The sequence below is a fragment of the Pithys albifrons genome, chromosome 2 (genome assembly GCF_047495875.1).
Source record: "Pithys albifrons albifrons isolate INPA30051 chromosome 2, PitAlb_v1, whole genome shotgun sequence".
Lineage (NCBI taxonomy): Eukaryota > Metazoa > Chordata > Aves > Passeriformes > Thamnophilidae > Pithys > Pithys albifrons.
Window position 1 is genome coordinate 117578851 of NC_092459.1, and position 22243 is coordinate 117601093.

At 50.5% G+C, this 22243-nt stretch overlaps 2 protein-coding genes across 2 annotated transcripts in view; both read left to right on the plus strand.

The window, feature by feature from the left end:
* Positions 1-13091, plus strand: part of PSME4 (proteasome activator subunit 4) — a 51717-nt gene extending 38626 nt beyond the window's left edge. Inside the window, exons 39-47 of the mRNA XM_071582260.1 lie at positions 738-869; positions 1682-1890; positions 2141-2226; positions 3023-3151; positions 4153-4308; positions 8783-8945; positions 10569-10702; positions 12218-12352; positions 13003-13091. Coding sequence (XP_071438361.1) covers positions 738-869; positions 1682-1890; positions 2141-2226; positions 3023-3151; positions 4153-4308; positions 8783-8945; positions 10569-10702; positions 12218-12352 — 1144 coding nt within the window. The 3' untranslated portion in view covers positions 13003-13091. The remainder of the gene's footprint in view (positions 1-737; positions 870-1681; positions 1891-2140; positions 2227-3022; positions 3152-4152; positions 4309-8782; positions 8946-10568; positions 10703-12217; positions 12353-13002) is intronic.
* A 5328-nt stretch (positions 13092-18419) lies between these two features.
* GPR75 (G protein-coupled receptor 75) lies at positions 18420-21882 on the plus strand. The gene has a single exon (XM_071548112.1). The coding sequence runs from the start codon at positions 18779-18781 to the stop codon at positions 20252-20254; it is 1476 nt and encodes a 491-aa protein (XP_071404213.1). The 5' UTR covers positions 18420-18778; the 3' UTR covers positions 20255-21882.
* The last annotated feature ends 361 nt before the right edge of the window (positions 21883-22243 follow it).

Consider the following 22243-nt stretch of genomic DNA (forward strand, 5'->3'; position numbering starts at 1 on the left):
TCAGAAAACCTTCTTTGTCCCCACATGGAGGGGCTGGGGCAGCAGCACCCACGGGAACAGTCAGAGTGGAGGGGTTGGAGCAGCAAGACCCACTGACAGTGTGAACAGTGTCAGGGAACAGGGGCTGGGGCATCAGGACCCACTGGCCCACTGCGCACAGTGCCAGGGGCTGGGGCAGCCGGACCCACTGGCCCACTGTGCACAGTGCCAGGATGAAGGGGCTGGGGCAGCCGGACCCACTGGCACACTGCGCACAGTGCCAGGGGCTGGGGCAGCAGGACCCACTGGCACACTGCGCACAGTGCCAGGGGCTGGGGCAGCAGGACCCACTGGCACACTGCGCACAGTGCCAGGGGCTGGGGCAGCAGGACCCACTGGCACACTGCGCACAGTGCCAGGGGCTGGGGCAGCAGGACCCACTGACACACTGCGCACAGTGCCAGGGGCTGGGGCAGCAGGACCCACTGGCACACTGCGCACAGTGCCAGGGGCTGGGGCAGCAGGACCCACTGGCACACTGCGCACAGTGCCAGGGGCTGGGGCAGCAGGACCCACTGGCACACTGCGCACAGTGCCAGGGGCTGGGGCAGCAGGACCCACTGGCACACTGCGCACAGTGCCAGGATGGAGGGGCTGGGGCAGCAGGACTCACTGGCACACTGTGCACAGTGCCAGGGGGCAGGGGCTGGGGCAGCAGGCAGTTGTGGGTGCCTGAAGGGCAGCTGTTCTCTCCCCAGCCGCCTGTACGTGCTGCAGGGGGGCCTGGCCCAGCAGGAGTGGAGGGTGCCAGAGCTGCTGCACAGGCTGCTCAAGTACCTGGAGCCCAAACTCACCCAGGTCTACAAGAACGTCCGGGAGAGGATAGGAAGGTCAGTGCTCTCGTCTGTAGCTCTTCTGCTTATTCTTTTTAACTGTTTTATTTGGGTGCTTCAGTATCTAAATAATTACACTGAAAAGCATTAATACTAGTAATTGATATTAGAGAAATTATTAACACACTTGCTTCAGAAACTTCCCATTACTTCTCTGTTCGTTTTTTTTTTTTTCATGGAATCACAGGCTGGTTTGGATTGGGAGGGACCTTAAATCCCATCCTTGTCTGACCTCTGCCATGGGCAGGGACACCTTCCACCAGCCCAGGTTGCTCCAAACCCTGTCCAGCCTTGCCTTGGACACTTCCAGGAATGGGCAACCTGTGCCAGGGCCTGCCCACTTTATTGTGTATGGCCTGTTATGTTTATGTCTGATATCTGTGAAGCTCCTAAAAACCCCAAAACCCCTAACAAACAATCCACCTCCCAAAAAAGCCCCACAGAAACCCTGTAAAAGGGGTTTGTCCCCAGAAACATCTCCACAGCCCAAAATTATATGTCTGAGCCCTAATAAGCCATAAATAAGCAGGGAATCCTTTAGAGGGTGTTTTAGTGACTTAAAAACTAGTTGCAGATTAAGTGGAGAGCTGTAGCTTAGTGATGGTCTAACCCTGATTGATTCAACTGGCTGCAAAGAGGGTGTTTGAAGAGCATCTGGTTTTAAATAACAGAGATGAGAGGAAACGTTTTGTAGGAATTAAACTTCCAAGGTCACTGAATTGGTCTGGGATCACCTGTAGGTCACAGATCCCCGTGTTCCCCACACAGGAGCTGTGCTGACTGTGTGCTCTCTTTGTTTGCTTTCCCAGTGTATTGACCTACATCTTCATGATTGATGTGTCCCTGCCAAACACTGCTGCAACTCAGTCTCCTCGTGTCCATGAGTTCACTGCCCGCATCCTGGAGCACCTCAAACCCCTCATGGAGGCCGAGGAGGAGATCCAGAACCACGTGATGGAGGAGAACGGGGTCGGGGAGCAGGACGAGCGTACTCAGGGCATTAAACTCCTGAAAACCAGTGAGTTCCTGAGCGTGAGGAGCTGGGGCTGTTCTGAGACCTGGTGCAGCTGCAGGACAGGATTCCTGCTCCTGGGGCTGTGCTGGGACACCTGAGCTGTGGTTTGGGGTTGGGGTTTACAGAGTCACCTTCAGGGTCAAACTGAACCACTCCAAAGTGTGACAGTCTTGCAGTGCATTTGGTCTGTGACTTGTTTGGGGAATTTGACTATTTCTCACCTTCATCAGTGATCATTTCTCTCTGTTGACAGTTCTGAAGTGGTTGATGGCGAGCGCAGGACGGTCTTTCTCTACAGCTGTCACAGAGCAGCTCCAGCTTCTGCCTTTGTTTTTCAAGGTACATCCTTGGAGTTCTCCTTTATTAGTGATGTTTGATTAGAAAAGGATTATAGAAATAAACCAGTTATTTTTTATATATATGTATTTATGTTCCAAGGCCAGGTTGGACAGGGCTTGGATCAACCTGGGAGAGTGGAAGGTGGAACAGGATCATCCTTAAGGTCTCTTCCATCCAAACCAGTCTCAAGGAACTGTTAGATATTTTCTTTTCTTCCCCAATTACACAGTTGTTTCTCAGTGTGGTACTCCTGTTGTTCCTCTGGTTCCTGAGTGCTGTGATGCAGCTGGGTCATGCAGATCTGCACATCTGGAATGATCCACACTTGCATGCCCCAAGTACATCTTTATGTAAACCCCAGTCAATTATCCAACAGTAATGTTGTGTGTGACCCCAAAATAAAGCTTTACTTGAGTGAAAGGGAGCTCTATAAACTTTCTCTCTGTTTGGACTTAGCTTCAAAATAGGAAATTAATTAGATTTGATACCAAGAGAATTGTAGTGGAGACCAGAGTCTTTATGGCACCCATTTAATCCTCCCGAAGAGCCTCAGCTCAGCCATACTCTCCAGATAAATGGGGGAAAAGAGCAAGGATATCTTGCTTATTTACTTTGTCCCAACAGCTTAAAATATTTTAATGTCACGCTGATTGTTTTTCCCAGTTACCTCACTCTCCCAGCACTATATTGGCTGTGTTTTTCCTGTGTCCTTCCCTGGGCTCTCACTTCCTCCCAGGGTTTTGCTCTGCCAGCAGTTGCTCCCTCACTGTGCCCTGGTTTCTGTCCCTCTCTGCAGATTGCACCCGTAGAAAACGACACCAGTTACGACGAGCTCAAAAGAGACGCCAAGATGTGTCTGTCGCTGATGTCTCAGGGTTTGCTGTATCCTCAGCAAGTGCCTTTGGTGCTTCAGGTGCTACAACAGGTGAGTGTGCCTGGAACCCCTGGGAGCTGCTGCTTCTCTGCTGCACCCTCTGCCTTTTGTTGGAGACTATGCATTATTTTTATGCATTTTTGTGTTATATATAATATACATTATTATGATTCTAAGTCAACCAAATACTGATTGAGATATGAAAGAGTTCCTTTAAAGTCTTTTAAAACTAGAAACAGTATCTTATTTATTTCCTACTTACAAACGTTTACACCACTTTGTTTTGATGAGAAATTGAACAGCATTTTACTGAATTAACATTTGGTTCAGTGGTGGATTACTTGAAGTCCAGCCTGTCTCCTCAAGAGCATAACAATTCAAGATCCAGTTTCAAAATGGATCTTCATATAAAGAACTGCCCTTGAATCTCTGATTTATTAATCGTTTTACAGAGTATTTATGTTAAGTAAGTCTGCTTTGGAAGTGGAGACTATAAAAATTGTGGCCTAAGTACCAATTGCATGCCCACAGTACATGAGTTATTATATAAATATCAATCAATTATCCAACAATAGTGTAGGTGACCCCAAAATAAAAGCTTTCTGAAGCATAAGTGAACTCCACAAAGCCTTCTCTCCATTTGGGACTTCAGTTTAAACTGGGAAGTGAATTGGATTTGATCTTTTTGGAGTTCAAGTCTGTATGAAACAATTTGGGTTCCCAGTCTGGGAAATTCTCTGTGGCTGCTCCAGAAGGTTTTGATCTCTTTGGAGACCAAGGCTGCATGAAACAAAATACCCCAGTTAGGGAAGTTCTCTGTGGCTGCTCCAGGTGGTTTTGATCTCTCTGGAGTTCAAGGCTGTATGAAACAATTTACCCCAGTAAGGGAAGTTCTCTGCAGCTGCTCCAGAAGGTTTTGATCTGTTTGGAGACCAAGCCTGCATGAAACAATTTACCCAGGGAAATTCTCTGCGGCTACTCCAGAAGGTTTTGCTCGAGGACTGTTAGTTTTACACCTGGTAAGTTCCCTTTCTCCCTGTTTGCCCCTGCAGACAGCGAGGAGCAGCTCGTGGCACGCTCGTTACACCACACTGACCTACCTCCAGACCACAGTGTTCTACAACCTCTTCATCTTCCTCAGCAGCAGCGAGGCCGTGGATGGCATCCGGTGGCTGGTCATACAACTGCTGGAGGACGAGCAGCTGGAGGCAAGTGGGCCCTGCCCTGCTTTATGCTCAGGGGGGATCTGCCAGGGACCCTGCCCTGCCCTGCTTTGTGCTCAGGCTCTCGGGGGATCTGCCAGGGACCCTGCCCTGCCCTGCTTTGTGCTCAGGCTCTGGGGGGATCTGCCAGGGACCCTGCCCTGCCCTGCTTTGTGCTCAGGCTCTGGGGGGATCTGCCAGGGACCCTGCCCTGCCCTGCTTTGTGCTCAGGCTCTGGGGGGAATCTCAGCTGTGAGTTAATCCCGCAGGTATTTCCAGCTCTGCATTCCTCCTGCTTGGAAAAGGAGCTTTGTAGGGTTGGTTTCTTTCAGATCCCATTCCAGGAAAACAGCTGTTTATAGAGCATTCCATTAGGGATTTTTAAAGGTTCTGTTATGGTTACTTTTGCACAGAATTGGTGCATTGCTTGGTTTCAGTACAGCTGAAAAAGAGATGTTGTAGTTGCACTAGAAATACTAGTGTGTGTTGGTAGGAAATTCAGCTTCCAACAAGGTAAAATGCCTTCCTGTGTGAAGAGTGTGTAAATTCACTCTTTATTACTCTGTAGGTCTGGTTCCCATTTAACCATATCAGCTTATTAGTGACAAAAGTCCTTCTCACACAAACATCACACTCAGTAGAACTGCCTGCACCTGAGGGTTGGCATTAAATGAGGTGATTTTGAGTCCTGTCCCAGCACAGTGAAGAATCTTCACTGTTTACCTCCAGTCTGGTCCATCTCCCCTGCCCCATCATTTCCATGTTTGTGCAGTTGGCAAATGGCAATGAAGTCCTACTTTTGGGTGCTCTTCCCTTTCTAGAAGAAAGAGAAGGTTGAGCAGCACCTTGCAGTCCTCCACAAGCTGTTTGGCAGAGCACTTATCTCATAATCTCACATAATTTCGAAAAATAGCTTTTATTCTCTTGAATGCAATTTATCTTGTTATTTTAAACACCCCACATTATTCCTCTGCACTACAGAGATGTCAATCCAAAGAGCTTCTCTGTTCAGAACCACTTGCAGTCGTGTTGTTGCCATGGAAGCCTTCACTTTTCTTTGAAAAGTAATCTTAGTCTTTCTTGATAATAACTGACAAGATCAGTGTCCTGCAGAACTATTCCTGTGGAGCTTTTGAATGCTGGATTTTTAAGATGAGCTTTTAACTATGTCCTGGATTGAGCTGGCAAAACACCAACTATCCAAGACAGAAAAAAAGTGTTCCTCCCCCCCCAACCAGCCAAGGGAAAAAGAAAAGGGGGAGAGAGAAAAAAAACTTCTAAAACAGGTTTATGCTGAAACTAACTACATGTATTTATACAGAAAAGAGAATATTAAGACAAAACTACAATATAACACACACTTACACAAGTTACATATATATAACAAGGAGTAACTTCCCACTCCCCAATTAATACAAAGCCCATTACTCCAAATTCATAAGCACTCCAAAAGACACTCAGCAAGAAAGGGAAAGTATAACAACAAAATATTTCTACTTCCCTGAATGCAAACAAAATGCAAGCAGAGGTAACAGAAGCAGGGCCTAGCACAGTAGAGGAGCTGCTAGATGTCTTCCTCTTAGTGCAGCCATGATGGAACTAACCAAGCCACTCCCACACACTGGATTTTACACCCTTTGAGATGATGTAGTATGATATGGAATACAATATTATTGGCTGGAACAAGTAAGCTGTTAGCTAGCTCAGTCCAGCTTAAATCAGCTGACAATCCTGGGCCTAGCTGAACTTTAAAACCTAAGTTTAGGCCCACCTGCCTAAACCCACAACAAACTAGGATTTTGTGTCCTTACTCTGTAGAACTGAGGGTTTGGTTCTTGCATTTTAAGATATTTTTTTTGGCTTGTTTTGGTTCAAAGGTCCAGACTTGATGATGCAACCCATCTTTTTGTTTTAATACACAGTGTTCTGACTGCACTCATGTCTTGATGAACATTTTTCCTATTACACTGCAATTTTACAGTAATGGGAGTATTTTCTCTCTAAGTAGCCCCTTGCAAGTTCTGCAGTTGGGTTTGGCTTCTGGGTGGTTTTATTCTGATGTTGTTGCAGGGTTACAGGCACTGGCCAGTTCTGACCCAAAAATCCAAACCCCGCAGTTGACTGAAAGATTCCTGTGTAGCTTTTATATTCCCTCAGTCATCGTGTGAATGTGACGATTTATAATTTATTCAGTGATGAGTGATTAATTAGCTGCTTCATGTATGGCCTTCAAGGCTTTGCTTCTAGATGCTCCTCACAGCAAAGTGTTCCTTGTAGGCAGGTGATTAATTTAGGGATTCAAGTGGTTTGATCCAGGCAGGGGTGATGTAAGTGAGCCCAGCTCACTGGGGGCCTCGCTCAGTTCCAGCCCAGCTGCCTTTGGTTCCCATGTGGCACTAGCACAGTGTGTTTCATTTCATTGCTCAGCTCCTCAGGGACTCACAAACCACCAATAATCAGCCCTGGCAGGCTCTGCCCTCCTCCTTCTCCAGCTATTAGCAAAGTAGGTTGTTTGAATCACACCTTGTAGACACTGCAGTGGAGCAGAGTGAGGTCTCGAGGGTTTATTTGAGTTCCTGTTGAGTTGAGGCAGCTCTTGCAGCTCTGCCTGTTGTGGGGGAGGCTCAGAGTGCCCTGTTCGAGGTGGGGTTTGCTGGAGTTGCTGCCCAGCCCTCTGTGCTCCACAGACAGGTGTTCTGTGTGCACTTACCTGAGCCTGAGCTACTCCCCAAACCCTGGGGGTGCTGCCAGTGTTGCCACCAGTCCATTTGGCTGTCAGGTTTGTGAATGTTGAGGGCTTTGGCAGCCTGAGTTATTGGCAGTGGGAGGGAGAGTTGGAGGGACTCCCAACTTCAGTATGGTCTTTTTACAGTTCTGTGACTTCATGGCTTTGGGAGCTTTGAGGAGATGAGAGAAATTAGTAATCCTGATAAATTAGTCACTTGTTTTTAAAAGCTAGTATGAGTTATCTCTACTTGGAATCCACTAGTAAGATGCTGTGGCTGTTTTAAAAAGAGTGGAAAAGGAAATCTGTGTTTTGAACAGTTTGGAAATTAGAAGAAAACTTAGTTTAGTCTTTTTCTTTGGTGCTTCTGTGTTACTGAAGAGAATATTTTTCCAACCTGATATTGTGTTTTTATTCATGTAGTGCAAAGATCTGGTACTTGGGCAAGGAAGTTTATCATGCTGGAGCATTACAGAACTGAATTGGTGACCATAAACCACTGAAATTACTTGTTGATGCTCATTAATCCAGCACCTGTTGTGTCTGGTGCTACAGAGAGAACAGAATCAGCTGAGTCTCCTGAAAGTCCCTTTGCCTTCACTTGGAAAAGCTCTTCTGCTTCTGTCAATTCTGCACTTGAGTGGGAAAACAAATGCTTTTGAAGAAAGGACTTTCTAACACTGATACTAATACAGAGTCTGTTAGGAATTTTGGAAAGCAGGGTGGTTATTTGGGGTGGTGAATCTTGGCCTCAGTCCAGGGTTAGTTTTAAACTTTCTGAAGCTCTCTAGTCCCATGCCTGTGATACAGACTGTGGTACCATCTGGTCTGTGAGAACTGTCTGTGTGATGGTACTGGCAATGGAGCTCAATCACAGTGTTTGCTTGAGTGGCCAATTATGTGGCAGGACTGCTGTATTACAGTACAGCTGTTAATTAACTTGTGAAGTTTGATATAACAGCACAATACTGGAAAGGCTTTTCTTGGGAGGAGTCTGGTCCCTGGGCTTGCTGGAGGCGCTTCCAAGGCCCAGGGGTGTCCTGCCACCAGTTTGTTGTTGTGATTTGGTGTTTCCTGACTGTGTGTGCCCAGATGAGGGAGATGGCAGGGATGGCAGTGATGCCCTGCCCAGTGACTGTCTCTCTCTGTGTGCCCAGGTGAGGGAGATGGCAGGGATGCCCTGCCCAGTGACTGTCTCTCTCTGTGTGCCCAGGTGAGGGAGATGGCAGGGATGCCCTGCTCACTGTGGTGATTTCTGTCCCTGTCTGTGCCCAGGTGAGGGAGATGGCAGGGATGGCAGTGATGCCCTGCCCAGTGTGTCCCTGACCCTCTCTCTGTGCCCAGGTGAGGGAGATGGCAGGGATGGCAGTGATGCCCTGCCCAGTGTGTCCCTGACCCTCTCTCTGTGCCCAGGTGAGGGAGATGGCAGGGATGGCAGTGATGCCCTGCCCAGTGTGTCCCTGACCCTCTCTCTGTGCCCAGGTGAGGGAGATGGCAGGGATGGCAGTGATGCCCTGCCCAGTGTGTCCCTGACCCTCTCTCTGTGCCCAGGTGAGGGAGATGGCAGGGATGCCCCAGTTTGTGGCTGTAGTTTGGTGATCGCTGTCCCTGTCTGTGTCCAGGTGAGGGAGATGGCAGTGATGCCCCAGTTTGTGGCTGTAGTTTGGTGATCGCTGTCCCTGTCTGTGTCCAGGTGAGGGAGATGGCAGTGATGTCCTGCCCCGTGTGCCCCTAACCCTCTCTCTGTGTGCCCAGGTGAGGGAGATGGCTGCCACTACGCTGAGTGGGCTCCTGCAGTGCAATTTCCTGGCCATGGACACGCCAATGCAGACGCACTTCGAGCGGCTGTGCCAGACGCGGCTGCCCAAGAAGCGCAAGCGGGACCTGTGCTCCGTGGGGGACACCATCCCTGCTGGGGGTAAGGGGGCTGGGGGGCCCTGGGGATGCCACACGGGCTGCCAGCCCTCCAGGGGCACAGGCAGTGTCAGAAAATGAAGGCTGTGAGAATGTTTCTCCTTCCTCAGCATCCATAAACCATAATGGCAAATCACTTGTTCTTACACACCTTGTGCTCTGTTTCTGTCCATGTAGTGCAGATCCCAATCCCTGTTGCACATCCTTATCCATGTTAAGTGCTTGAGGAATTTGATGAACAAGATAAATGATGAACAAGAGCACACAGCAAAAGCAAATCATGTTTTTTGCTATGTATTCCTACCTTAAACTAACTTCTTACTCCACTCAAAAGGTTTTTCCATTTCCCAGGTCACAGAGTTAATGATGCAGAGGGATAGCAAGTTCCTCAGTGAATCAACTCCCTTAGCTGTCACAACAGTTTTTACCTTCTATTTTTAGCAGTGTGGGTTTTCTTTTATTAAAAAAAACAACCCTCAACCAAACACACAGAAACCCCCACGTAACATAAAAAAAAAACAACCAACAAAAAACCAGAACTAAAAACCCCTTAGCTTCAGTTTGCAACTTTGGCTTCTGACTTCACATTTAATGCATGTGAATCACAGTCATTTGATCCTCAAGTCTGTGCTTCCATAGTGTCATTCATGACCTATTTATGAGTTTCCTTGAGAGAGGGAAGCTCATTTGAAATGTGTATTAAGTGCCCAGCAGTTGCAGGTGCATTTCTTAGAAATCAAAGACAAATCAGAGGAGGATGAGCCTGGGTTTCTGTGGGGGAAAGCAGCAGCACTTTGGAGCTCCATAGGCTTGTGTGTGTGGCACTCTGGCTCCCTGCAGAAGCTGGAGGTGCCTCCCTTGTGTTGGGGCTGTGCTGTGGGTCTGTGTTCACCCCGTGACCCTGCCCCGTGCTGTGTGTGTGTGTTCACCCCATGGCCTGCCCTGTGCTGGGGCTGTGCTGGGTGTGTGTTCACCCCATGGCCCTGCCCTGTGCTGGGTGTGTGTTCTCACCCCATGCCCTGCCCTGGGCTGGGTGGGGGTGTGTGTGTTCACCCCATGGCCCTGCCCTGGGCTGGGTGGGGGTGTGTGTGTTCACCCCACGGCCCTGCCCTGGGCTGGGTGGGGGTGTGTGTGTTCACCCCACGGCCCTGCCCTGGGCTGGGTGGGGGTGTGTGTGTTCACCCCACGGCCCTGCCCTGGGCTGGGTGGGGGTGTGTGTGTTCACCCCACGGCCCTGCCCTGGGCTGTGCTGGGGGTGTGTGTGTTCACCCCATGGCCCTGCCCTGGGCTGTGCTGGGGGTGTGTGTGTTCACCCCATGGCCCTGCCCTGGGCTGTGCTGGGGGTGTGTGTGTTCACCCCATGGCCCTGCCCTGGGCTGTGCTGGGGGTGTGTGTGTTCACCCCATGGCCCTGCCCTGTGCTGGGGCTGTGCTGGGGGTGTGTGTGTTCACCCCATGGCCCTGCCCTGTGCTGGGGCTGTGCTGGGGGTGTGTGTGTTCACCCCATGGCCCTGCCCTGTGCTGGGGCTGTGCTGGGGGTGTGTGTGTTCACCCCATGGCCCTGCCCTGTGCTGGGGCTGTGCTGGGGGTGTGTGTGTTCACCCCATGGCCCTGCCCTGTCCTTGCAGAGCTGGTGAAGCGCCATGCAGGGGTGCTGGGGCTCAGCGCCTGCATCCTGTCCAGCCCCTACGATGTGCCCACCTGGATGCCCCAGCTGCTCATGGACCTCAGTGCCCACCTGAACGACCCTCAGCCCATCGAGGTAAGGGCACAGCTCAAATCCATGGGACTCATTCCCAGTTCCCCTTTCCCAGCAATAAATAGGAACCTCTTAAGAAACTTCATGCCTGTTGCTTTTTGCTGAATGGTTCCAGAGTGTTAAATCATGGACTGCTTTTAAGTCCTTTTTGTGGCAGATCTGTCATTGCTTTCAAAGTTAAAGCATAAACTGAAAGCTGTAGGAGGTGTATTTATATTGTGTGTGTATATATATATGTGAAAGTGTGTGTGTATATCTATATATGTGTGTATATATATATGTTATTTAGAATTTAAAATGTTCCTTTTGTGGATGCTGTTCTAGAAAACATCAACCTGAACCAAAACATCCATCTGAAATGTTTAAGATGAGGTGTTACAGTAGCCCTAGAAATAAGTTTGTAGTGAAATAGCTGCCTTTAACTCTATTTTTTGTCCTTTTTTGGGTCTTGTTGACCTTTACTGTTTTAGCCAGAGAAGTGAGCTGCAGAATGCCTTAGATTTAGCAAACTTTGCTCTGGTGTGACTTGCTGAAGCAGGAAACTGAACTGATGGGACTTTGGTTAATTTAGTAATAAACTCAACTATTTTAGTAACAGAAGATAATTCTCTGGGTTGTTTCTGTGAACCCACCATCCACCTTCCCATGTTTTGAGACCCAAACCATTGGCTGAAACACCCACAGGAAGGGCAGCAGGGAAGAACATTTTGCTTTACTTCATAAGAATCTGTTAATGTTTGTCAACTCAAAACTGTAGGTCCGAGAATCCTTTTTATATGGGGTTTTATGTGGGAGTCATGACACTGGTCTAAAGACTGCCCAGAGCTGTGGAAATTAAATCCTGTGCTGAGTGACCCCGAGATGAGCTCAGCTGGTTAAAACTTGGTTGTAATAATGCCAAGGTCATGGGTTCAATCCCCTCTGTGGGCCATTGACTTAAGAGTTGGACTCGATGATCCTTGTGGGTCCCTTCCAGCTCAGAATAGTCTGTGATTCTGTGAGTTCCCCAGAGCCCTCCCACCTTTGGTGCTGCCCCAGCCCTTGGTGCTGCTGGGCAGCTCAGTTTGCTGCGTTCCACACTCCTTGGCCTGAGGCTGGGACCCCTGCGTGGCAGGATCTGGCCCATGCTGACTGTCCTTTGGCCTGGGGCTGGGACCCCTGAGTGGCAGGATCTGGCCCATGCTGGCTGTCCTTTGGCCTGGGACCCCTGAGTGGCAGGATCTGGCCCATGCTGGCTGTCCTTTGGCCTGGGGCTGGGACCCCTGAGTGGCAGGATCTGGCCCATGCTGGCTGTCCTTTGGCCTGGGGCTGGGACCCCCCCGAGTGGCAGGATCTGACCCATGCTGGCTGTCCTTTGGCCTGGGACCCCCCCGAGTGGCAGGATCTGACCCATGCTGGCTGTCCTTTGGCCTGGGACCCCTGAGTGGCAGGATCTGACCCATGCTGGCTGTCCTTTGGCCTGGGACTGGGACCCCCCCGAGTGGCAGGATCTGACCCATGTTGGCTGTTCCTGTGCAGATGACTGTGAAGAAGACTCTGTCCAATTTCCGGAGGACCCACCACGACAACTGGCAGGAGCACAAGCAGCAGTTCACGGACGACCAGCTCCTAGTACTCACCGACCTGCTGGTGTCCCCCTGCTATTATGCATAGGTGGGTGAGCTGATCTCCTCTGACAGCAGCCTTGGGAATCCTCCTCCAGCTCTCCAGTGGAGCAGGGAGAGCAGGGGAATCCCTCCCCATGGGCACAGGCAAATCCTCATCCCTCACCCCTCCAGCAGCCTTGGCCAAGACCAGATTTATCTTGGTTAAATATTGCCATCCTTGTGTGTCCCTGCATCACCCCAGTGCTTTGTGAGATATTGACACTTGTTTTCTTGAATGCTGATGTTCATTTTCTCCATTTTCTGCCAGTTGACTGCCTTTTAAGTGCCTGGCAGTGCCCCCAAAGGGGAGGTACTTGCTGCCCTGTACTCCTGGTGCCCTGAGGACTTTAACTGCCACCCAGCCCAGTGTGTCACCTACACCTCAGATGGGGAATGGCTGTGCCACACGGTTTGCTCTTCCACCCTGCCAGGTCTCTTCACACAGGCATGTCCCCAAAGAGTCAATCCAGTCCTGGAGTTTCTCTTTGTTACACTACAAGATTCCCACCTCTCTTGTATCGTGGTGTTTTGTGACAGTATTCCGGGAGAAGTGTTAACTTAGATTTTTTTAATAATTTTTTAATAATTTTAATTATTTTTTTAATAATTGCATGAGGTAGTATTTGTATTTTCAGTTTTCTCTTCTTTCTTTTCCAGGTTTCTCCTGGGAAAACCACGATGTAGGAACTTGCCTGCAAAATAAAGGAAACTCAAAAGACGTTGATCATGTGGAGAACTTTGTGCTGGAAATCCCGATGCCTAATCAAAATACAAAGACTTGGTTCTATCCAAAAGGAATTCCACCTCCCTCCCCAGGGAGCAGCTGTGGGAGCTCCACAGGCTCTTCCTGGCTGTGCTTGCAGGGCCTGATCGTGAGTTCATGGCAGGCCCCTCCTCCTTGGGCTGCATCACACATCACTCTGTCTCTGCTTCCATGCACAGTGACCTCTGCACAGCTCCCACCCTCTGCTCCTGACCCCTGTTCCCAGCATTACAGACACAGACCAGAGTGTGGGGCTGCCCTAGTGGAGCTCTGCAGCCCTGCCCTGGGCAGCAGCACAGCCCAGAGCCTGCCTTCCTCAGAGTTTGTCTGCACTCCTGGCATCTGGTGTCCTGCAGCCACCCCAGAGCAGGGTGGCCTTTGGTACCTGCTGTAGAGGTGTGAACAGCTGGTCCCTGTGCAGTGCAGGACACAGCTCTGGCCAGGCCTTCCTAGGGAGCTTGGCCACTGTGGAATAAAACTCTGATTATCTGCATATCTCCTTGGGGCAAAGACATTGTTTCCATGTAATCAGAGCCCACAGATAGGATGTGGTGGACTGTAAGTGGTGGTTGGACTCCTGGAATGAAGTGTATGCCCAGTGTAGAAAGGCAGTTTTTGACAGTGTGTTCTCATAAAGGTTGTCACTGTTTGAGCAAACATATCTCGTTTGAAGATTGTGGAAGCTCTGTGTTTTTTTGCCTGCAGCTTTGTTCAGAGACTGGTACCAATTGGCTGTTTAACAACCTGTTTAATATGTGTTACATAGTTGTAAAAGACTGTATAAATTGTAGAGGCATTGCATTGACAAAACATTGTACAGTTTGCAACCTTTTACATAACACCATTGTGAGATTAATTTGTAAAGATTCATACTTAGATGTTAATACAGTAGTGGTCCTGGCTTTTGTATGAAACCAAATGCCATTCTTAGTTTTTTAAATTATTTTCTTTAACGAATCTCTTTGTGTCCGAGAGGCAGAGGGTTTGTTTTGTTTGCCTGTATCTCATTATGGCTGTGTCTCACTCACTTTCCTGCCCCACGTGTGGAAGTGTCACATGCCCTGGTGTGCCACCCTCCTGGGGTGGGGTGGGAGGTGCCTGGGCAGTGGAGCAGGTGGGGTGTGCCCCACCCTCACCCAGCCCTGGCAGTGCTGCCACCCCTCCAGGTGTGGCTGATCCCAGCCCCAGGCACAGCAGCACTCCTGGGCAGCGTGGCAGGGGTGGCACCCACTGTGGAGCGTCGTGCCAAACCCGTGGTTTTGGTTGTGGACGTAGCTGAAGACCCAATAAATGGACTGTTTGTAACAACTGCACCTTGCTGTGTTTCTGAACTGGAATTTGGTCCTTTGGAGACGTAAATTTCAGTTTTTTCCTGTGCTTTTGAGCTTTTGGATGAGGGGTGTGCTTGTGCTGGGATCTGGAAGTGAGTTAAGGCAACATTAAGGTTTAATTAAAGACCTTGTTCTAATGGCTGGGAATTGAGCATTGAGATTTATGGACAAATACCTTGTACCAGAAAACAGTTTTTAACTTCTGGGAACTGTAGAAACTAGTTTGTAGTGGAGAGGGGTTTGCTGATAGGATGAAAAACTTTACAAGGGATGGGAAGCATTTGGTACAGAGGATGCTCTTTAGAGGGTGTGTTGGCTGATGAAGTGCTGGAGCAGATACTGCACGTGCTGTCCAGGAATGGTGGGATCCAGCTCTGCCTCTCTGTGCTGTGTTGGGGCTTTCTTTCCTACTCAGGGTGTAGTTGGGAGTGGTTGCAGGATCCTGTGACTGTAGGGAATCATTCTGTAGTCAGAGGTGTTGTTAATTCCCAACAGCCTTTTGTAAATCCACAGTGAACTGCTTGATGCAAACAGATCACCCAGTAAACAGAGCCCTTGTTCAAAATACACTTCTGTGGGATAAAATACACCTGTGGTAGTGTGGGCAAACTTGTTCTGACTGAGTTTTGGTGAGGGAAGGATTGTTAGCCCCCAGGTCTGGAACTGCTGAGATCTTCATCAAATACCACAACTCCACCACTGCTTTTATTCCCCAACTTTGCCCCAGCAACACACACGTCCTGAGTTTGGAGTTACCACCACTTTGATGTCTTCTATTGTCTCTTCCCTAAAGCCTTCCAGATGAACCAGCTGCAGGACCTCAGTCTGGAGAGGGAGACAGTTCTAGCTTGAGAAGAGAGAATTTTTACCCTTGGAATAGAAAGGGAGATGGAAAAAGACCTTGGAAATGGCCTGGTGGCTTTGATAGCCTTAGTCAGTCTGCACAGATAACCTGTGGCCACACCAAAGCACCAAGGAAGGGCCAAGATGTAAGGCAGAATTTGTTTATGGGAGGGTTTTGGGGGGTGTTTGGTTTGTTGGGGTTTTTTTCTCTGTTTGGGTTTTTTGTGGTTGGTTGGTTTGGTTTCGTGTTTTTTGCTCAAGTTGCCAGTGACTTGTTCCTCAGTGATTCTCTTGTCTCAACACTAAATAGTCAATTAAATGGCGTGATCTCCTCTATTTCCATATCCAAGTGAGTATATTGGATGCTTATTTTGATAAAAATTATATATAAAAGAACTATCAAAAAATGAATAAGACTTTTAACTTGTGCTTTTGGGTGGTACCACAGGCTGAACATTGCTTGTGTTACTGACAAGTTGAACTAATTTGTGTATGGGTGGTTTGGGGGTTTAATTAAAGAGGAAAAGGGATGAAGGTCCTTATTTCTGATACGGATGTGGCTGTATCCCTTTTATGTCCAGGATCTGCCCCTGCATGCCCTGTCCTCCTTCCCCAGTGCTGGGTGCACTGGTTGGTGTTTCCTGTCAGTTTTTCACAGTGAGGCATCCCACACTCTCTCACACTTTCCTCCACAGCTTTGGGCTTCCTGGAATCCTGCAGCAGAGCCTCCAGCTTCCTCTTCCCCTGTGCTGTGGAAAACACAACAATCTGGTAAGGTGTAAGAGGGAAAATAAACCCACATGGCAGCAGAAGGTTTTGCTGGCCATTGGCCTTGGAAGGTGTTAACTTTAACTCTGCTGTGAGTCACCAGCTGATGTGTTTTACATCCTCACTGGCATCCTGCAGCACCTGGAGGGCAACTTTTGGGCATTTCCCCATCACAAATACTCACTGTCCATTGCCACCTTGTTGCACAGGCTCTGGAGAACCGGATTTCCAGTGAAGGTGCTTCTCAGAGCTATTAAGAGATGTGGAAGGGGAAGGTCCCTGAGGTGAGAGGGGGGAAAAAAAAGGTTTGTTTTCACTCCCTGGGAAGGAGATTCTTACTTAGTGATCTTGGATCAGGGATGTTGTCAGCACTGATAATATTGGTAAGTTTTAATCTTTGATTGCTGATGGATTAAAGGTGAGTTGTTGCTCTTGTGGTTCCTGCCTTGCAAGAAGTTAAAAAGCCCTTTTAAAAAGGGACAGTCCAGTGAGACACTTTGCTGTGCCACAGGGGCTGGGCCTGCTTTGTACTCCCATGGAGATCCTCAGCCCATTCCCTTGCTCCCCTTTTCTGCTGGAATGGTTGAGGCTCTCAGGCTTTAACCAGCAACACTTCTTCCCTAATTTCAAAACACAGTTAATAACTATAGAGGGGTAAAAAACATCTTAACCAAGCCCCAAAACACTCTTGCTCCTCACAGACCTGCTAAACACCGTGTTAGTGAAAAGGGTGACAATCTAAACCTGTCACCAAGAGAAAAATGCAGACTTTTTTTTGCAGAGAACTAGTTCTAAAGTAGCCAACTTGCTGTAAAGCCCAATTTGCTACAAATCCCAATTTGAGGATTTGCCGCCTCAGTCCATGTCCAGGGGTTTCAAAAGCAGGCACGAGATCAGTCTGTCTTGCTTGCTCCTGTTGCTGGAAACAATCCCATCAGGCAGGTGCAGGCTTATTGTTCTGTGTGTGTTTCCAGGGGCTCATTTAGAGACTGAAATCTCAGCTGAGCTCGTGGCCAGGTGACACCTGGACACTTCCCAGCCTTTCCAAGGACTCTTGCTTTGCAACGTGTGTTGTTACTCCTGTGGTTTGGGTGTGTGACACCACAGGAACTGCTGTGGGCTCAGGGATTACACACAGTGTGAGACTGAGGTCGGTTTTTATGCAGTGCCCTGTTTCCAGCTGAAGTGAGGTGTGTTGCCTGCTCAGAAGGGAGCTGGGCATTGCGTGCTCACTGGCTTAATGGAAAGAGAACAATCCTCTCTGTTTCCTCAGCATTAACCACTGTGAAGCAATTCACTCTTGTATTAGGCTAACATTTTGTCAATCACATAATTCAGTGTTCTCTGATATTTATAAATAATCAAATCAAATGGGAGATCCCAGCTAGTCAGTGAAAAAACAGCTCATAGTTAGTAGGTCCAGGATTCACCCACAGAAATTAAATTAACCATGAGTGGAGGACAATACAAGTAAGAAAATAAGTGACAGTCAAACTGAGAGAGAACTTGAAGCCATGGGAAGCCATAGTTTGGGTTTGGACCTTCCTCTCCTGTGCACAAGTAGTTTGAGAACAAACCCTGGGGGTTCCTGGGGGGGGAGATGGTTATTAAGGCAACAGATTGATGTGTATGTAGTGCTTTTAAAGACAAGTGCCAGGCATAAGTCAGAAATACTGGAGCTGCTGCATTTCCAAAGTGCTTTTGTGCCTTGCCTGGCTGGGTCTTGATCTTGTGCACCTGCATTTGTGTTGTTTGGGTTGTGCCTGCCTGGGCCAGAAGTGCTGGCTGGAGAAGAGCACCGGAGCCTCCTCACCCTCTCCTGCCATGAGTACTGCACAGTGATCGCTTAAAGTACCAGGGGGACTCCCAGGAAAGGTGGGGCAACGCTGTTTGTAGGAGCAAGCAGTGCCACGACGAGTGGGAACAGGTTCAGATTCAAACAGGGTGGATTGGGTAGGGATATTGGGAAAGAATTCTCCCCTGTGAGGGTGGGCAGGCCCTGGCAAAGGTTGCCCAGAGAAGCTGTGGCTGCCCCATCCCTGGGAGTGTCCAAGGCCAGGTTGGAGCAACCTGTGCTCGTAGAGGGTGTCCGTGGCCGGGGCAGGGGCTGGCACTGGATGGACTTTCTGTCCCCTCTGCCCAAACCGCTCTGTGACTTCCCCACCAGCCCGTGTTGGGGCGGCAGCAGCGCCCGCGGGGACTGCGGGATCCGTGCAGTCCGTGTCCCGTCCCCGCACGGTGGGTCTGCGGGATCAGCGCCGGGAGTGCGGGAAGGGGCCGGGCCGGGCTCCATGGCGGCAGAGAACGGCGGGGAGGAGCCCCGAGCGGCCGGGAGCGGACCACGAAGGGGCCGGGGAGGAGCCCAGGAACGGCGGTGACGGGGCGATGGAGGGGCCGCGGAGCATCCTTCGGGCAGGGACTGGGCAAGGGAGGGACGGCCAAGCATCTCTCAGGCAGCGGTGACCGAGCAATGGAAGGACCGCAGAGCATCCCTCTGGCAGTGACTGGGCGATGGAGGAGCCGCGGAGCATCCCCCGGGTGCTGACCGGGCAATGAAGAAGGGGCCGCGGAGCATTCCCTGGGCAACGGTGACCGGACGATGGAGGGGCCGCGGAGCATCCCCTGGGCAGCGGTGACCAGGCAATGAAGCGGCCGTGGAGCATCCCCTGGGCAGCGGTGACTGGACGATGGAGGGGCCGCGGAGCATCCCCCGGGTGCTGACCGGGAGATGAACGGCTCTGCGCGGCTGCCGGCGGGGCCCGGGGCGCAGCTGTGCGCGAACGGCAGCGGCCCCGCGGAACTGCGGGACGGCACCTCTGCTGCCACGCTGGCCGCCTGCGCCTCGCTGCTGGCCCTCGTCTTCTGCCTGGGCTCCTACGGCAACCTCATCGTGCTGCTCTCCTTCTTCGACCCGGCCCTGCGCAAATTCCGCACCGACTTCGACTTTATGGTGCTCAACCTCTCCTTCTGCGACCTGTTCATCTGCGGCGTGGCCGCGCCCATGTTCGCCTTCGTGCTGTTCCTGGGGCCGGCCCGCGGCGTCCCGGCCACGCTGTGCTTCACCTTCCGCCTCACCAGCTGCGGCTTCGTCATCATGTCCCTGCAGACGGTGGCGGCGATCGCGCTGCAGCGGCTGCGGGTGGTGCTGGGCCGGCGGCCGCCCCGCACAGCCTCGACTCCCCGCACGCTGCTGCTGGCGCTGGGGCTCTGGGCCACCAGCCTGGGGCTGGCCGCGCTGGCCACGCTGCGCGCCCGCGGCTCCCCGCAGTGCCTGCCCGTGCCTGGCCTCGCCGGTGCCCGCGGCCAGCTCGTCCTCTCCCTCTACATCGCCGACTTCATGTGCTGCGTGGCCGTGGTGGCCGCGTGTTACGCGCTGATCGCCCGCGCCCTGCGCCGGAGCGCACGGGCACGGCAGGGCCCTGCCGGGGTGGGCACGGACACCCCCCGGGCTCAGCCTTTTGCCCTGTACCGCACCCAGAGCTGCGCCCAGGGCCCCGCGCACCCCAAGAGGCTCCCGCCGGCGTCGGCCCCTGGTATGGCCTCGGCCAAGGACACCCGCGCCCTGGCCACGTGTGCCATCATCGTGCTGTCTGTGCTGCTGTGCTGCCTGCCCCTCGGCATCGCCCTGGTGCACGGCGTGCTGTCCGGCGGTGCCAGCTTTGTGCTCTGCCAGTTTGAGCTCTGTGGGTTCACCCTGGTTTTCTTCAAGTCGGGCCTGAACCCCTTCATCTACTCGCGCACGAGCGCGGGGCTGCGGCGGCGGGCGCTGCGCTGCCTGCGGTGCGCGGCCCTGGCGCTGTCCTGCTGCAGCCACAGCACCCGCCTGCGCGCCGTGGGCAAGGGCAGCCTGGAGGTCAACAGGAACAAGTCCTCCCACCACGACACCAACTCGGCCCACGTGCTGTCCCCCAAACCGCAGAGGAGGAGCGTGGAGCGCGCCGGCCCTGCCAGCCGCTCCCGGGACAGCGTGCTGAGCCCCGGTGCCTCCGCGGGGCCCCAGCACCGCGCCCAGAGCAGCTCCACCCCCCTGAACACGCGGGTCGAGCCCTACTACAGCGTGTACAACAGCAGCCCCTCCCAGGGGGGCAGCACCCCCAGCAGCCTGCAGCCAGCCAACCCCTCCTTGGCCTTTGCCAAGCCCTACCTGGCACAGCCCACTCCTGGCACTGCTCCCACCAGGCACATCCCGGTGCCCTCGGTGTAGCCGCAGCAAAAGGGCCTGACCCGCTGGCCCAGAGGGGCCCTGCTCTGCCTGGGCAGGGATTATCCCAACCCACTGGTACAGCATTGCTGCCAGGCAGTGGAAATGCTATTCCCATTCATGTCCAGCTGTTTGGAGCCAATGCTGCAGGATCACTTCAGTGACCACTGGGAATTTCTCTGGAATTTCATTGGCAAGTCCAAAAGGGAGATATTTTAGATTTGTGTTTGGAATTGTTACATGAGAGTGTTTTTATTACTAAGTTTTACTACTGGACAATTGAAAAAAAAGTAAATGCCATAACTGTGATTTATTATGTCACAAGGCCAAGTTGGACCAGGATTGGAGCAGCCTGGTCTGCTGGAAGGTGTCCCTGCCCATAGCAGGGAGTGGCATTGGATGATGTTTAAGGTCCCTTCCAACCCAAATCATTCTGTGATGAGACAGAGTATTGCCATTATCTTGTATGTTCGTGAAGGAAGAATTTGGAAGGTGTTTGATATTATTTGAGTTGAAACTGTTTGGTATTATTTGAGTTGAAGCTCTTCCCGTTGCAGAAGGTTGGAAGGATGTGCAGCAGTGTCAGTAGGAACAGAAGTCCTTCCTGTTTCCAGGCTGAACTCCTGGTTCCCTGGAGGTGAGTGGCAGAATTCCCATCAGCTTCCACCGAGGCTCAGGGTTTCAGTCTCGGCTTCTTCACTTGGGACAAGGCATTTTTCAGTCAGTGTTTTGTTTCCACTGGGGAAGGACTTTTGGGAAGTGAAGCACTGGAATAAACCTCTGCAGTTTATGTGTTGGTATCTGCTGGGCATTTATTTGAAGGATGGCAGTGTTATGAATCCCAAAATAATTTGGACAGGTATTTACTTTTGATAGAAATAATGGTGCAATACCTAATTATTGGTGTTATTGGAGGATCAGGATGAAATATTGCAATATTACAGGACAGGAGTAATGCAGCCACCTCTGGAGTTCCCTGAGTGGTGAGGATTAGGCAGAGTTGTGTTCCTAATTGCTCTTTTGTCTGTGAATTTGTATACACTGAGACAGAACTGACAACTGGTAACATTCTTAAAACCAGAATGACTGACTACAAGTTTTGGAGGTTTTCTTAAGAAATCTTAACATCAGATTTGATTTAATCTGTCTGATTAGAAACTTTATCTGTTGGTCTACACAGCAAGCAAGTAACAGAAATGAAATTAATTTTTATTTTTGTTGTGTCACGTGTTGTGGGTATTCCCTGTGAGAGGCAATGTCTGGGGGCACTTAAACTCCTGACAGTTCTGTCTCTGAGTCACCAAACCTCTGCCAAACAAGCAATCCCCTTTCACCCTCAGCAGAGCCTCAGTGTCTCCAGAACAATCATGCCACTGACATGTGGTGCCTCATTATGGGAAAACTCCAGCGATGGGAAGGTGATTTGTTACTTCAGGAACAAAAAATACTCACGTCATTGCTGTGGGAGAGTTGTTGGTTTGGGCTTTTTGTTAACTAAACTACTTTGGAGGTTTTCCTGCAACACTGTTCTTTGTTGAACACTCTGAATTTGAATTAACTTTGAATAATTCAAACCAGCTTTCTGGCAATAAAACTGATGTGAACAACTTTCTAATACAAATGTAAAATTGAAATTATTTCTGTCCGTCTTTTCTCTCTGCTCAGATATTTTGCTTTCTAATTGAATAATTTTTTTTTAAACTCATGAACTGATTTAATAATTTTTGTGATAAAATAATTGGTTTAGAGTCTTTTGGAATATCACTTTTCTTCTTTCCTTTAGCCCTTTGTATCAGAGACCTGCTGAGCACAGAACCAGTAAAGCTCCAGTAACGAACCAGCAGAGAGTGACTGTGAGGCTGAGGAGCAGAGATCCAGTGGAGAGGGAAGTGGTGGAGTGCAGGACCAAGGAGGTGGGAAATGTGTGGGGAGAGAGGAATTGAGAACTGTGAGCTCTGAGTGGCTTGGAAAGAAAGGAGAAAGCATAAAGAA